The sequence below is a fragment of the Salvia splendens genome, chromosome 7 (assembly GCF_004379255.2).
Source record: "Salvia splendens isolate huo1 chromosome 7, SspV2, whole genome shotgun sequence".
Classification (NCBI taxonomy): domain Eukaryota; kingdom Viridiplantae; phylum Streptophyta; class Magnoliopsida; order Lamiales; family Lamiaceae; genus Salvia; species Salvia splendens.
Window position 1 is genome coordinate 30,647,882 of NC_056038.1, and position 15,385 is coordinate 30,663,266.

Sequence of the window (15,385 nt, forward strand, 5' to 3'; positions counted from 1 at the left end):
TTGTTTGCTACAAAAATTTAAATTTCTAAAAAATAACTGATTTTGATCTTAATTCGTATATTTAGAGACTTAATCCTAAAAATAGTTGTTGCCAATTACGTTGCATCCTATTCTTGAAATATAAATAGAATGTAAATTTTAGAACTGTACCTATTACTAGTCTTAGTGCCAATTATTTTATTGGCCCATTAAGATAAGTAGGGAGTACTGGATAGATACTTTTCATGTTGGGCCAATTATTTCAGATAATGTTGTGGATTACATTAAGAGAAGCTTCCCACTGATTACACAGCAGAGATTGGGCCACAAAGAAAAAGTACAAAGATGAGCATGGATTAGACTAGAGATGCCCAAGGTTTTCGGTTCCGGCGGTTAACTGCGGAACCGTAACCCTGGTTCCGGTTTCGAACCGGAACCGGCACTTTTTTCTTGAACGGGAACCGCCATATTTTGAACCACGGGCCGGTTCCGGTTCCAAATTTTACGAACCGAAACCGTGCCGGAACCGTGAAAAAACCGTTGGAAAACCATGAAATCTAGCCGGAACCACGAAAAACCACTGGAAACCGACTGTTCGGAACCGTGAAAAACTGTAAAAAATTGCCGGAAAACCGACGGTTCCGAACCGAAACCGTAACCGTCGGTTTTGGAACCGGAACCGGAACTGTGAAACACCCTCACGGTTCAGTTCCGGTTCGACAATTTCCGAAACCGGAACCGGCGGTTCCGGAACCGTGGGCATCTCTAGATTAGACAGTAGGGTTTGAGCCACAAAGAGAGTACTAGCATGAGCTATGGGTTGTTAGAAGTAAGATCTTGATCAAGCCATCGATGCATGAGAAGGAGATTAGCTTGATCAAGTCATCGATGCATGAGAAGAAGATTGGCTTGATCAACCAAGAAGGAGATGGCTTGATCAAGCCATCGATCAAGCGTGTTGATCACGCCATCGAATCATGGTCCTAATGGCCAAGTTGATCAAGTTGTGGACCAAGGTGTCAAGCCACTGGACCTCACTATACGTTGCATCGATGCGAATGTGACAAAGAAGATTAAAGCACGTGTTGTGCAAGGAGAGCCACGAGCTGAAGCCAAGGACAAGCCAAGCAAGACAGCTAAGATGGAGGACCACACTTGTACATGGAGAGACGTGTTGATACGTGGATTAAAGAAGAAGGAATCATTGCAGAGTTAGTTTTGATTAACATAGTTAGTTTTGATTAACGTTGTTAAAGTATAATTTGCCTTGTACTATGGAGATTAAGAAGAGATTCTATATCATTCCAATATGCAGTATATGTTATGTCCATTTACATTTTTCTTTGGTTTAGATTGAGAAGAGATTCTAGATCATTCCAATATGCAGTATATGTTATGTCCATTTACATTTTTCTTTGGTTTTGCTTAGTTCTTTACATGGGCTATATGCATTTACCAAAATAAATAATGGAAATGACATTGGCCTATTCACTAATAATTCTAAACCGGTAATATGAGTTCGAAAAACGAAAAATAAAACATTTTACGGCAGGATTATGTTTCTTTATTTCATCTCTCTAGCTGTGAATCTGTGATATGGCGTATTTCTATTTCTTATGTTCAAAAATTGATAGTCTATTATTCATGCAATAATTTAACTTTTAAATAAGAGTATTTGATTAAAAGTTTGAAGTTGTAATTCATTTAAAGAGTGACGGGAGCTGCAAGTTCTCGTCTTTAAAAAGAAGATTTGCAATAAGATATCTAGAAGCATCATTGGGAATTGGATTTCTTCAATACATCCCCAGCAAAATACGTACTATAAATTACTGATTAATGAAAATTTATCTGTAATAATATAGTAATACTGTAAAATGGAAATCTATTTGTTATGTGATGCTTATGAAATAAAAAATAACGGCGAAAAAATAAGAAATTGTCTCTTTAATTAATTAGGAAATCGATGGAATGTCTTCGCGCATAAAATTTTACATTTCCTCTATTTATCTCTACCGAAATAATGTTTGACGATTTTGACTATATAAAACAATTGCTTTTTTTTTTTCTTATTATTGATTTATTTCTCTTATAAAATATATGAACTGACTAAATTATTTTATTAAATAATTAAAAACCTACACATATAGACTATATTAAAAAAGAGAAAAAAATAAGAAAAATATTTTATTAAATAATTAAAAATGTAGTAAAAGACATGAGAGACTCCATCTTTTCCAATTATTATTATTTTTTATTTTTAACTATAAGGTATGATTGCTCAATTCAATAATTCATGAAAAAATAAATTAAACAATTGATCGGCGAAAAACATTCGATTCTCATGTTAATAAATTATATAATTAATGTTTTATATATTTTGTGAGGGAAATGATAAGAAAAAAAGAGAAAAATGCAAAATTATCTTATTTGAAAAAATTCGGGTACCTCGATCTAATATTTTGAAAAATGTCAACGAATTTAATCTAATATTTTGAAATTTCTTGAAATTGAGAAGTGGGTTGGTAGGGCATGAAATAATCAATAATGCTCCTCAAATTGGGAACGTGTAAGCCTAAAGTCTACATGTCGCCTACGATGTGAAATACTCTATCTCTCCCAACTCCCAACTAATTTCAATCGTTTCTTTTTTTTTTTATTTAAAAACAAAATATTTAATCACTCTTACTTAATTTATTCTATATATAACATACTTTACTCTCTCTTTATCTTTCATACTTTATTCATCTTTTTTATCTTTCAATATAATTTCTCAATCTCCGTGCTTATAAGTTTTGACTCAATTAGTTGAGACGTAGGGAGTTCTCACAACCATAATTTCAAAAAATAATTTCCTCCAATATAATTAAATTAGGAGTTGGTACGGGAAAAAAGAATTTGAATTCGTTATTTCATTTATGCCCTCATTATTTAGAATATTAGGGCAAAATATATATGAATCTGACACCTGGATGAGTTTACCTAGCCAATGATTCATCAGTTGATAGGTTAGTGGTGAACACATGTTATTTTCACTTGTGTATTACAATTGTGACAGTACGATAATCTGTCAATAATTCTAATGTAATTTTGATGTTATCTAGAATTTACGTTAGGTTAAGTTGAATGAGCTAGATATGATACGTCATGAGTTTGGCCAACATATGAATAATAGAATAACAATTATCAACCAACAAGGTGAGAGTGAGACAGGTACGAATACATTATAAAAAGATGGTAAAATATAATGATGATATTAAGAAAAAGTATTGAAATGGAAAAGGGTGGAGGGGGTCACAACTGACACGTGTAGTTGAAGCACATGAAGTCCCTCGAAGGTCTCGTGCTACACACCTCTTTGAAATTTTGGACGTGGTGCATTACCTCACGTGGGATTTGAGGTTTAAGCATGTGACGAAGACTATTTTCTTACATATGGTCACGTGTCCGTGTCCGTGCCGACATGGATTCAGATACTCCCTCCGTCCCGCACTACTTGCACTTATTTCCTTTCTGGGCGTCCCAAGTTATTTGCACTCTTTCCATTTTTAGTAACAATTTATACCTACAGCCGTAATTGTTGACTTTGTCTATCACTCATTCCTTAATCTCCGTGCCCAAAAGGAAATGTGCGAGTAGTGCGGGACGGAGGGAGTACTATATATGCCGGTTATTACCGTTGGGTCCGACTCTCTTTATGTCCCTTCTCCCAATTAAATGCTGGAATTACACTTTTCTCATTATCCAAATCAAAGAAACTTCAACTGCAGCTTGGATATTTTGCTTCACTCTGCAGTGAAACTCTATTAGCTATAGAGCTTGGGATTGATCAACTGTTGACATGACATATATCAATTAGGGTTATGCTAAAAGTCATTTGAATTAGCTTATATCATGGGAAAGAGGAAATAAATAAGTTTAAACTCTAATTTCTAGTTAAAGTAAAAAGTACTAGTTTGTCTCATAGGAGTGTCTTATGCAATTTACTATTACACCAATCATTATTCTATAGTTTTGTGATTAACTCTAGTTATTTAGTGGAAGAGTCTTGATATAAATGTGAAGAGTTTTAAAGGTTGGTAATAGTGTAATTGAAGAACTGTGTCTGTATTGATATTTTTTGTAGTAGGTTGTGGGTTTTCAAAATTTGGAGGTTTTTACGTTAAATTCTTGTGTTGGTGACTTATGTCATCTTTTTATTATTCCCTTTGTCCCACTATACGCATCTTGTATTTTGTTTGGACGTTCCATCTAAAATGAGCAATAATCTTTTTTGATAAAATATAACGTTCTCTTACTTTATTCTACACACTTACTATCTAAGCATCAGTTTCTTAAATCTCATGGAAAAAAATGCCTCGTATATGGTGGGACGGAGGAAGTATTGTTTTTAATTTTTCCAAGAATGAATGGACAATTGACTTTCCAGCATTAATGAATTAAGAAACACCTACACCCATTGGTTGATCGTAGGTGGTCACTCATTCTTAATTACACCAAATTTTCAGATATTTCTCTATGAAAATGACATCCTATCCTCTAAATATCGTCCGCATATTGACCGTAGATTCCAGTAGTTACGCCAGAAATATATCCTCCCAACAGTAGACCATCATTACTTTTCTTATTCAGCTTATAGATAGATATATTTAAGTCGTTGGTGATGGAAATAAATCCCCATGGCAAGTTGATAAGGGTGAGAGTACATGGAAAGTGGTTGTCAAAATTGACTTTTGTTGTTTTCATGTTTCTCATCATATACATATATTTGGCGCCCTAGAAAATGGAGAGCCAAATTCTAGTGCAAGAGCCCCTGACAAGCCTTCTCAAGGCTACTTGTTCAGCCACTGCGTTGGGGAACCATTATTCGAGCTTTTAACTAAACTGTTGGAACAAATAATATCTAAATCAAGGAATTTCAGGCGGATATGAGAATGAGCGAATCAGCTGATCCACCGTTCGAGATAGCCTACAAGCATCTGCTGGAGAACGTACCCGAAAATAACAGTTTATCGACTGTGGAGGAGTGCGAGCTCCCCTTAATCGATATGCAGCAATTAGGCCTGGGAGAGGCGGAGAGACAGGAATGCAAGAAGCTCATTGCTCGGGCTTCCCAGGAATGGGGTTTCTTCCAGGTCATCAACCACGGAGCTTCTCGCAACGTGCTGGAGAATATGAGAAGCGAGCAAGTGAAGCTGATGAGAAAGCCGTTCCAAGAGAAGAAAGCCTACAAAGATCTGTACTTATCGGATGGAACTTATCGATGGGGCGCGCCTTTGCCTACTTCTCTTAAGCAGCTCTCCTGGTCCGAGGCCTTCCATGTCCAGTTGAGCGATATACTGGACTCCCGCCGCTCCCACAACACCAACCGCCTCAGGTTTTTTCTTTCAACAAACGTGATCAATTGGATAAGGGCAAACCTAATTTTTCTTGGTATATAGGTCAAGCATGGAGGAATTTGTGTTTGCCATTTGTGAAGTGGCGAAAGAGTTGGCGGAGATACTGGCGGAGGAAATGGGACGTGAGACGGATCTTTTCCAAGAAGCGTGCCTCCCGGAGAGCTGCTACCTCCGGTTGAACAGATACCCGCCTTGCCCAAACCACAGTCACTTGATGGGCTTGATGCCACACACCGACACTTCCTTCCTCACTGTACTACACCAAGACAACGTCGGAGGGCTGCAGCTCGTCAAAGACGGAAAATGGATCGCCGTCAAACCCAATCCGGATGCCCTCATCATCAACATCGGCGATCTGTTTCAGGTACTACTATTTAAGCATACATAAAAAAGAGAATTTGGGAATGTTATTGATTTTAATGTGAAATTGGTAAAGTAGAAGAAAGAGAAAAAAAAGAAGAAGTGATTGAAGTATTGTTAGTGGAAAATGAGATCCATACTTGAATTGGAGGTAGACTAATTTTAAGGGACAAACAATGACATAACTGGACTATTTTTTGGGGATATAGAGAGTATATGAGTTATATTTACCTATGTTGGTGAATTTGATTAGGCATGGAGCAACAACTTGTACAAGAGCGTGGAGCATCGCGTAGTAGTAGCGAATCCGGTGAAGGAGAGGTTCTCCACGGCTTATTTCTTATGTCCGCCAACCGAGACCGTCATTGAGAGCGGCGGAGTTGGAGGAGCTGTTTACCGGAGTTTTAGCTTCGGAGAATACAAGAAGCAGATCGAGTTGGATGTTAAGAACGTTGGCCAGAAAATAGGGCTTCCGAGGTTCCTCTTACCCACTCATTAATTACAGATTATGTATATATATATATTAGTAATAAACATATATGCGGCTGATCATTAAATAGTTAATTAGATTAATGAAACAAAATATCGGGTATTTAAGGTTTGTTGAACCTAGATAAATGAGGGTTAGGCCCATTCGTTTTGGATGTAGTGACTGTGATATATCCATTTTAAACCAAGTACAGGTACTTATATATAATTAATGTTGCTCCTTATTAATCATTTTGTGCCCTAATTTAGGTCCCGAAACCGCCAATGTGGCCTCACTGTACTTTCTAACAATGGGCATAAAACATCATTTTCTTTTTCGGAAAAGGAACTAGTAACATTGAGGACCATTCATTTTTAGGACTAAGCTAGATTAACTGTGGCAGATTTAGCATTTGAATTTGGAGGTGTGAACATAACACACGAAGATAAAGACGAGTGGCTATGACTGCAGCCTTCCCTCTCTCTAGCTGTGTCTCACTTGGTATCTTGATTATCTTCCTACTTTATTACTCTTTATTTGCTAAGGTATTTTCTTTGTCATACAAAAGAATGGGTTAGGTAAATGCCCAAAAAAAAGAAGGAACTACAAATGAAAACAATCAAAGAAGAAGGGCTGGACTGGCAGAGGGATACATAAATTCCTAGAATTCATAAATACTAATGCATGATAATAGTAGTAAAAATAAAATAAAATTGAGTACAATTAATTTGTACCCACTCTTTAGTGTGTTAAATGGAAGCATAGAAGATAAAATAAAGTAAATTGAAAAGAGGATAAAGTACGAAAGAGTATCACTTTTTGTCAAAAATAAAAATGACTTAGTTATCTTGAACTTTAAATGAAAAATGAAACAATTAACAAAGAACAACTAGAGTACTACTATTCAGAAGCTTTGAAATTTTAGGATGTTTTATATAAGGTTTCTAATAATTTTTATCATTTGAATTAATCTTGTTCAATTCATGTCTCATTGAAATTATAAGATTTGAGAAATTATAGTAACAGCGAGACGAAATATATAAAACAAAGTAAGTACTTAATAAACAAATGAGGTGTTGACATTTAAATAAACAAAATTATTTTGATTGTAAAATTTAAAAGTTATAAAAATACCCAAAATAGATATCATTGTGGATTTTTACTATTAAAGATTAGTCCAAATTGAATGTAGCGTTAATGGTTATTGTTGTTTTAGTATACAACTAAACGAAGTACTACTACTAAATTTTAACACGACTTTTGTCTTATTGAGGCGATCTCCCCTTGTGAAGCAAAAAGAAACTGACACGTGGTTGTTTTCTTCAACCAATGAGAAATAGAGAGTATTGTTCAATGATATAAATATACTACAATAAATTTGATGGCCACAACTCAAAAAGAAGATGCAGTGTGTCAACATGTTTGAATTAATTGAATGTCCAATTTTCTATATGTAGGCCACCAACTTAAAAGGAGGGTGCAGTGTGTAAATGTGTAGATTCTAAGAACAGATGATGATAAAGCCAGGAAGAGGAAAAAATAATGCAAAATCATGATGTGAAAATTGATAGCCTCGTAGGTTTGTAAGTATTGTTTTATTAATGGATTGTTTGCAAATTGTCGAGCTTATTAATTTGAATGATATGTTTTTAATTAAATACCTACCAATTGGTTAATTTAATAAATTTATTCAGAATGTATACATATAACATATAAAAAGGGCTTTTTGACAAAGAACCAATGAGCAAAAATTTATTCTAGAGAGCCCTATCTGATCGAGTAAGACCATGCATCATGCATGGTCGTTTTGTAAAACAGCCAAAATTTATTCCAGAAAGTCCTACCTGATTAGATAGGTGGATTGGTTGGCGCCCGTTAGCCATGTGGTCGTTTTGTATACTGATGTAACAATTGAGAAAAAATTGGACCGTCTTAAATTTATAGTAGTATTATGATTTAAAAACTTCATGAAATTAACTGGAATTTGATAAAATTTTGCAATTGGAATGACTATTAAAATTGACTATTATTTCTTTTGCTTTATATTCTTTGATTCATTTATTTCTATATTAATATCAAGCTTTGACATAATACTACAACTATTATTATAAAACCAATATAAAAAGTGGGTCGCACATTCCACTAACTTTTTCAACCAACTCTTCTTTGCATTTCTTAAAACTCGTGCCCGGTCAAAGAGTGACAATTAATCGGGGACGGAGAGAGTAATTATTTTCAAAAAATGATATCATTATTATTTTATGAAAAATTCTTTCTCATAAGCAACATAAATTCTTAGTTGATTAATAATCGGACTCGAAATTGAAATATTAAGATGTATGCTGCAAACATGGAGCATATATCATCTAAGATTCTAAGTATTTCATCTAATTTAATTATATCTTTTCAACATCAAAAATTTAACTAGCACATACCTCATTATATTAACAAATACTTCTTCTATATTGCTCAACAATAATTATTTCATCTAATTCAATTATTTGCCTATATTCATATTCATTCAACATTTCCAAATTGATTTCATGAGCTTGAGCTTGAGTCTATCCTAATAATTGGGCTTCCATATTTTTGTGGAATATGAGCTTGAGTCTATCATAATAATTGGGCTGATATTTTGCAAGCAACCAAACCATTAATAGGCAAGCCCAATAAGTAAAAAACACATCAGTAATGGCCCATGCCAGTAACCTATTAGTCAGTCTTGTTATAAGACCTTGCAAGTTGCAAATGCATTTGGTAACTTAAAAATTGACCCAATCTAGGATTTTTAATTTCCATATATGACCTTAAAAAATGAGATTGTTTGTTAGTCAACCCCAGTTTTCCACTTATATTTTACCGCCCCATATGCCATCTCTGGCAATCCAACCCTCCTTAAGACCTTAACCCAAGAGAATGAGGGGGAAAGTGATTAATTGTTCTCCAAAATAATTGCTAGTTTGTTTATATTTCTCTATTTGTTACTAATATGATCGTTTGACGAATGGCCCTTAGAATGCTCACCTTTAATCCAATGTTTTGGTGAATTTGGAATCTTGTCAAGTAGTGAAGCAGGTCAGGTCAGGTCAGGTCTCTCTTGATTTTAGGAATCTGATACTCATACCAGCAACCTAATTTGTGCATCACTCTGTCTAGTGTTTTTTTAGTGAAAACCTTTTATGTTTTAAATTTTTTTCGTACAAACAAATAAATCAGAGGGGAGTTTGAAAGAACATTTGATATTTGTGAGCAAAAGTATAATGAACAGCTACTGTGATTATTTTGTACTACTTGCATAAAGTGTTGTGTCTAACACTCCCTCCACTGGTGGTGTTTCTCTATCGACATAAAATCGCACTAACGAAAGAGGTGGAGAGATGAGAAGAAAGGGGGAAAAGTTACAAAAAAAGGCAATTTTTTTTTGTGCCACTCCACTGCATTTGTTCCAAAATATGCTAAACTCACATAAAAAAAGGATATGTTTTTCTATGCATTCCTCCATCCCTGTCTTAGTGCTCTCTGTTGTTGCCCACACTTAATATATATTTGGTTGGTAACTCTCACAAAAAAGTGATGAAATCCTCTGATTTTGATCCTAGGTCGTCCCTTTCTGCCAAAAGTTTTAATTCTTTCTTTCTTCTTTTTGTTTTGCATCACAACCCACATATTACAGGGTTATACCACTTGCATGACATAATTCTGCAAACGGGGCTACATACTCATCACCTCTATCACTTCGAACACACTTAATTCGACAATTAAGTTGATTTTCGGCTTCATTTTTTAAGTCTTTAAACGCTTCAATTGTCACATCTTTACTTCTTAATAAGTAAAGGTAACAATACCTTGTGCAATCATCTATAAATGTGATGAAATACTTTTTACCACCTCTAGTTTGCATAAATTTTAAATCGCATACGTCTGTATGGATTAACTCTAGAGGTTTTGTGCTCCGTTCTACCGAGTGAAACGGTAGCTTGGTCATTTTTGCTTCAACACAGACTTCACATTTCTTTTGTGAGTTAAACTCGTGAACTTTTAGTAAATCAAAATTCACTAATCTTTTTATAGCATTTAGATTTACATGTCTCAGTCTATTATGCCATAAATCAGAGCTTTCAAGCAAATAAAAGGATGTGTCATCTTCCTTATTGCTTATTCTTTTTCCACGGTGAATGACCGTAACGTTCATCTCAAAAAGCCCATTCACTAGGTGACCTTCACCTATGAACTTTTCATACTTGGTCAATATAACCTTTTCACACTCAAATTCTAGTGAAAATCCATGATTTACTAGAAGTGAGCCTGACACCAAATTATTTCGGATGTCTGGGACATGCAGCACATCCTTAAGGGTAAGAACATTTCCTGATCCTAATTTTAGGAACACATTACCCACACCAACCACCTTAGAAGGGGCTTGGTTTCCCATACGTACTTTTCTACATCCTAACAGATTTGTAAGTAAAAAAATGCTTCTCTTGGAGCACACATGACATGTGGCACCAGTATCAACAAACCATTCATTTGGATTATTACCATGGTCCACGTCGGAGACCATTGCGATCACCTCGTGATCTTTGTTGTTTATAACAACACATTCAAATAATTTGCACAATATTGTTTCCATTAATAAGTACACAATTATATTGAACCATATGTGCATTGGTATATTCAATAACCTATGCATCTCAATTACTACTACCAAGTCTAAATTGGTCTTGCTTGTCAGATGACAAACGATAAACACCATTCTCAAGAGAATAGATCTCAAGGAATTAACCACTCCATAGCGCATCGACATGATTTTAGCAAGAGTACAATATCTCGTCTTGCGATTGTTGAAAATATTGTAGCCTTTTACACATGCAAACTCTTGCTATTACAAAAGAACCAAACTAGAAGGTAAATAAAACTAAGTAAGTACAATAAAAAGAACAAGATGTAAACTATAGTCTTCTTCAAGTCGAGTCGAGGTATCTGACACACTTAGATTTTACATGGTTTTAGAGGGTGGTTTGGTATGAATTTGATCATATTTCGTCTATTATTAGGCGTGTTTATATCTACTTCTCTATTATGTTGGTATGTTGACCATTTTGTTAAGAATGTGTAGAAAAAAGGTGCAAAATAGGTGGATGTGCAGCAGTCTTAGTTTGAGACAATTTTACTGGAGATTTTGAAGTCCAATCAACCCTCAATGCACATCATTCTCTTCGTCTTCGAAATAGCTTCGCGTGGGTATCTTAAACGCCTCAATCGGAGCCCCGTAGAAGAAGTTATGGCCGTTTTACGAACACTGCGCTGTCCAGAAAATCACCCGGCCGGGTGGAATTATTACCCTGTAAATTCACCCGGCCGGGTGTCGCAAATTGAGCAGAAACTGGTCGAAAATCATCACCCGGCCGGGTGAATTTTACCCTTTATAATTCCACCCGGCCGGGTACGTTATTTTGGCGTATTTTTATGCCAAAAACGCGATTTTTGATCGGGATTAAGAGGAGAAGAAGCCTAGGGTTCATTCTATTCCACACCTACCGCCCCTACACACACAAATACCCTCAAGAACACTTTGGAGAGAGAGATTTGAAGATTGAAGAGTCCACATCGAAAGATTGAAGCTTCACTCCATAGATCGATCTTACAGGAGTATTTAGTATCTTTATTTTATGTTTTTGATGGATTACTTTGTGTTGAACATGGCTTCCTTTATGAACATGAGTAGCTAAACTTTTCTTGTAGAATTCTTGGTGATGATGCACTAATTTCATAGTTTTTATCCGATTGATTTTGTTCTTGCCTTGCTCTTGTAGTTATTTGATTGTTCTTGAGTTTATTCCTTTCAATTGCTTGATCACCACTTGATTGTGTAGGATTAATTAGATTAATCGGGAGATGAAATAATTAATCCGGAAATAAGAATAATTCACACCTTAATACAATATAACTCGGGAGAGTCGAGGTTTTGAGTGAGGTCATTGACCTAATCGAGCTTTTGGGAGTTAGGAGTTTAGGATTAGAAGGGGACTTCGATCCTAGCACCTAATCTACAGGTTTTTCACCTCGGGAGGGGGTTTAATCTATAATTGTGGTCGGCTTAGTAACTCTAGAGACACCAAAAGGTAAGGCAAATCGATTGGATAAGAGCTTAGAATTGTGCATCGGATCCTTGAGTTCTGCAATTTTCTCCTTATTATCTTTTCTCACCGTGTCTCCGTGTTTTTAGTTATTATTTGCTTATTATATGCTTTTATTAGTTGTTAGAACAAACCAAACGCTTCTTGATTGTCTAGATAGTAGTTAATCTTTGTTCGTGGTAGTTAAGTTGATACGAAATTGTCTCTGTGGGATACGATACTCTTGCTTACTAATTGCTACACTAGCCTCGTACACTTGCGGGTATCACTTGTGTAAAAATAAGTTGAGTCAAGATTTTGGCGCCGTTGCCGGGGACAATTGTGTGTCATTATAGCTTAATATCGTGATAATAATTGAGATTACTAGTCTAGATTTTACTTGCTTTATTTTTACTTTTTATTTTGAGTGCTCTAATAGATGTGTTTCCTTGTTCAGGTTGTATGCACACGCGTTCTAAAGGTCCACCTTTAGAGCCTATCGATCCCGAGATCGAAGCAACCAACAGAAGGAGGAACGCACAGAGAAGGTTAAACCAAAGGAATTGGGTTTCTTCACCCGCTCATAGGCGACTACCTTCTCCTATTCAGAGAACTCCATCACCCACTCCATCTCCACCTCCATCACCTATCCAGTACGAGCCTCATTCCCCAATTCTAATGGATAACGGGAAGGAGAACAACAATGAGGATCCTGTCATTCGTGCACTCCGTCTGCAGTTGGCTGATATGCAGAGGCAATTGGATGAGCAGAACGTGAGGCCAGTGCCCGTACAGAATCAGTTTGCCTACAGACAGGTCACTAATCCCCCTGTCAACAATGCGGGGATAACGGCCAACAGTTTCGAATTGAGGCCGGGGTTGATAGACAGGGCAGAAGCAAATGCATTTGGTGGGACAGGCTCAGAAGATGCCAACAAGCACCTCACCAAGTTTATACAGATCAGCAATACAGTGAAGGCGAACGGGGTCACAGATGAGCAAGTTCGCCTCAGATTATTCCCATTCTCTTTGAAGGATGATGCAAAGGACTGGTATGACATCATGGGTCCTAACTCTGTGCCCACATGGGATGCAATGGTGGAGCTGTTCTTGGAGAAATACTATCCACCTAGCGAGGCACTCAAACGCCAAGCTGAGGTCATTCAATACAAGATGCACCCTCAGGAGAATATCATGGAGGCGTGGAAAAGGTTCAAGCAGCTGATGAGAAGATGCCCCAATCACGGGCTAACTCCGGGACAACAGATCTTAACCTTCTACATGGGAGGCACGCTGGAAGCAATGCGTGAACTAAACATGAGCGCCGGAGGATCTCTCTTGAAATTGGGGGAAGCAGAAGCACTTGAAGTGATTGAGAGGGTGGCTTCAAATGATGATGGATGGAGAAACGACAGATGCAGATCTTATAGGGTGGCATCCACCTCTGATAATGATAGGATGGATGCAATATCCAAGCAGCTGGAATTCATAACTGACAAGCTTGGGTATATGGGAACGAGTCAGGTTGGGACTGAGATGCAACAAGGAGTCGAAGATGTGAACTACGTTCATCAAGGTGGCAACAACAGAAATTTCAACAATTACCGCCCCAACCAAGGAGGAGGCAATTACAACCACTATGGGAACAAGGTGCATCCCAACTTGTCCTACGGGAACCCGAATAATGCCCTGCAACCACCACCCGGATTCCAGGTATCAGATGGCCAAATCAAAGAACCGAAGAATGATGAGTTAAAAGATGTGTTAATGGCTTTTATGAAACAAACGGGAGAGTGCATGAAAGACTCCAACAAAAGGCTAGTGCAGGTTGAAGCTAATGTGAATGACTTGAATATTCACATGAATAATAAGTAGGTCCCACATTCCACTAACTCACTTCACTCTGATTTTATTATAAAACCAATATTAAAAGTGGGTCGCACATTCCACTAACTTTTTCAACCAACTATTATTTACATTTCTTAAAACTCGTGCCCGGTCAAAGAGTGACAATTAATCGGGGACGGAGAGAGTAATTATTTTCAAAAAATGATATCATTATTATTTTATGAAAAATTCTTTCTCATAAGCAACATAAATTCTTAGTTGATTAATAATCGGACTCGAAATTGAAATATTAAGATGTATGCTGCAAACATGGAGCATATATCATCTAAGATTCTAAGTATTTCATCTAATTTAATTATATCTTTTCAACATCAAAAATTTAACTAGCACATACCTCATTATATTAACAAATACTTCTTCTATATTGCTCAACAATAATTATTTCATCTAATTCAATTATTTGCCTATATTCATATTCATTCAACATTTCCAAATTGATTTCATGAGCTTGAGCTTGAGTCTATCCTAATAATTGGGCTTCCATATTTTTGTGGAATATGAGCTTGAGTCTATCATAATAATTGGGCTGATATTTTGCAAGCAACCAAACCATTAATAGGCAAGCCCAATAAGTAAAAAACACATCAGTAATGGCCCATGCCAGTAACCTATTAGTCAGTCTTGTTATAAGACCTTGCAAGTTGCAAATGCATTTGGTAACTTAAAAATTGACCCAATCTAGGATTTTTAATTTCCATATATGACCTTAAAAAATGAGATTGTTTGTTAGTCAACCCCAGTTTTCCACTTATATTTTACCGCCCCATATGCCATCTCTGGCAATCCAACCCTCCTTAAGACCTTAACCCAAGAGAATGAGGGGGAAAGTGATTAATTGTTCTCCAAAATAATTGCTAGTTTGTTTATATTTCTCTATTTGTTACTAATATGATCGTTTGACGAATGGCCCTTAGAATGCTCACCTTTAATCCAATGTTTTGGTGAATTTGGAATCTTGTCAAGTAGTGAAGCAGGTCAGGTCAGGTCAGGTCTCTCTTGATTTTAGGAATCTGATACTCATACCAGCAACCTAATTTGTGCATCACTCTGTCTAGTGTTTTTTTAGTGAAAACCTTTTATGTTTTAAATTTTTTTCGTACAAACAAATAAATCAGAGGGGAGTTTGAAAGAACATTTGATATTTGTGAGCAAAAGTA

General features: G+C 36.2%; 1 protein-coding gene across 1 annotated transcript; it reads left to right on the forward strand.

Moving 5' to 3' along the window:
• The first annotated feature begins 4,858 nt into the window (after nucleotides 1-4,858).
• On the forward strand, nucleotides 4,859-6,234 carry LOC121741052 (gibberellin 2-beta-dioxygenase 8-like). The gene is made up of 3 exons (XM_042133745.1): nucleotides 4,859-5,353; nucleotides 5,418-5,739; nucleotides 5,989-6,234. Exons 1-3 carry the CDS (start codon nucleotides 4,905-4,907, stop codon nucleotides 6,232-6,234), a joined length of 1,017 nt encoding a protein of 338 aa, XP_041989679.1. The 5' UTR covers nucleotides 4,859-4,904.
• The last annotated feature ends 9,151 nt before the right edge of the window (nucleotides 6,235-15,385 follow it).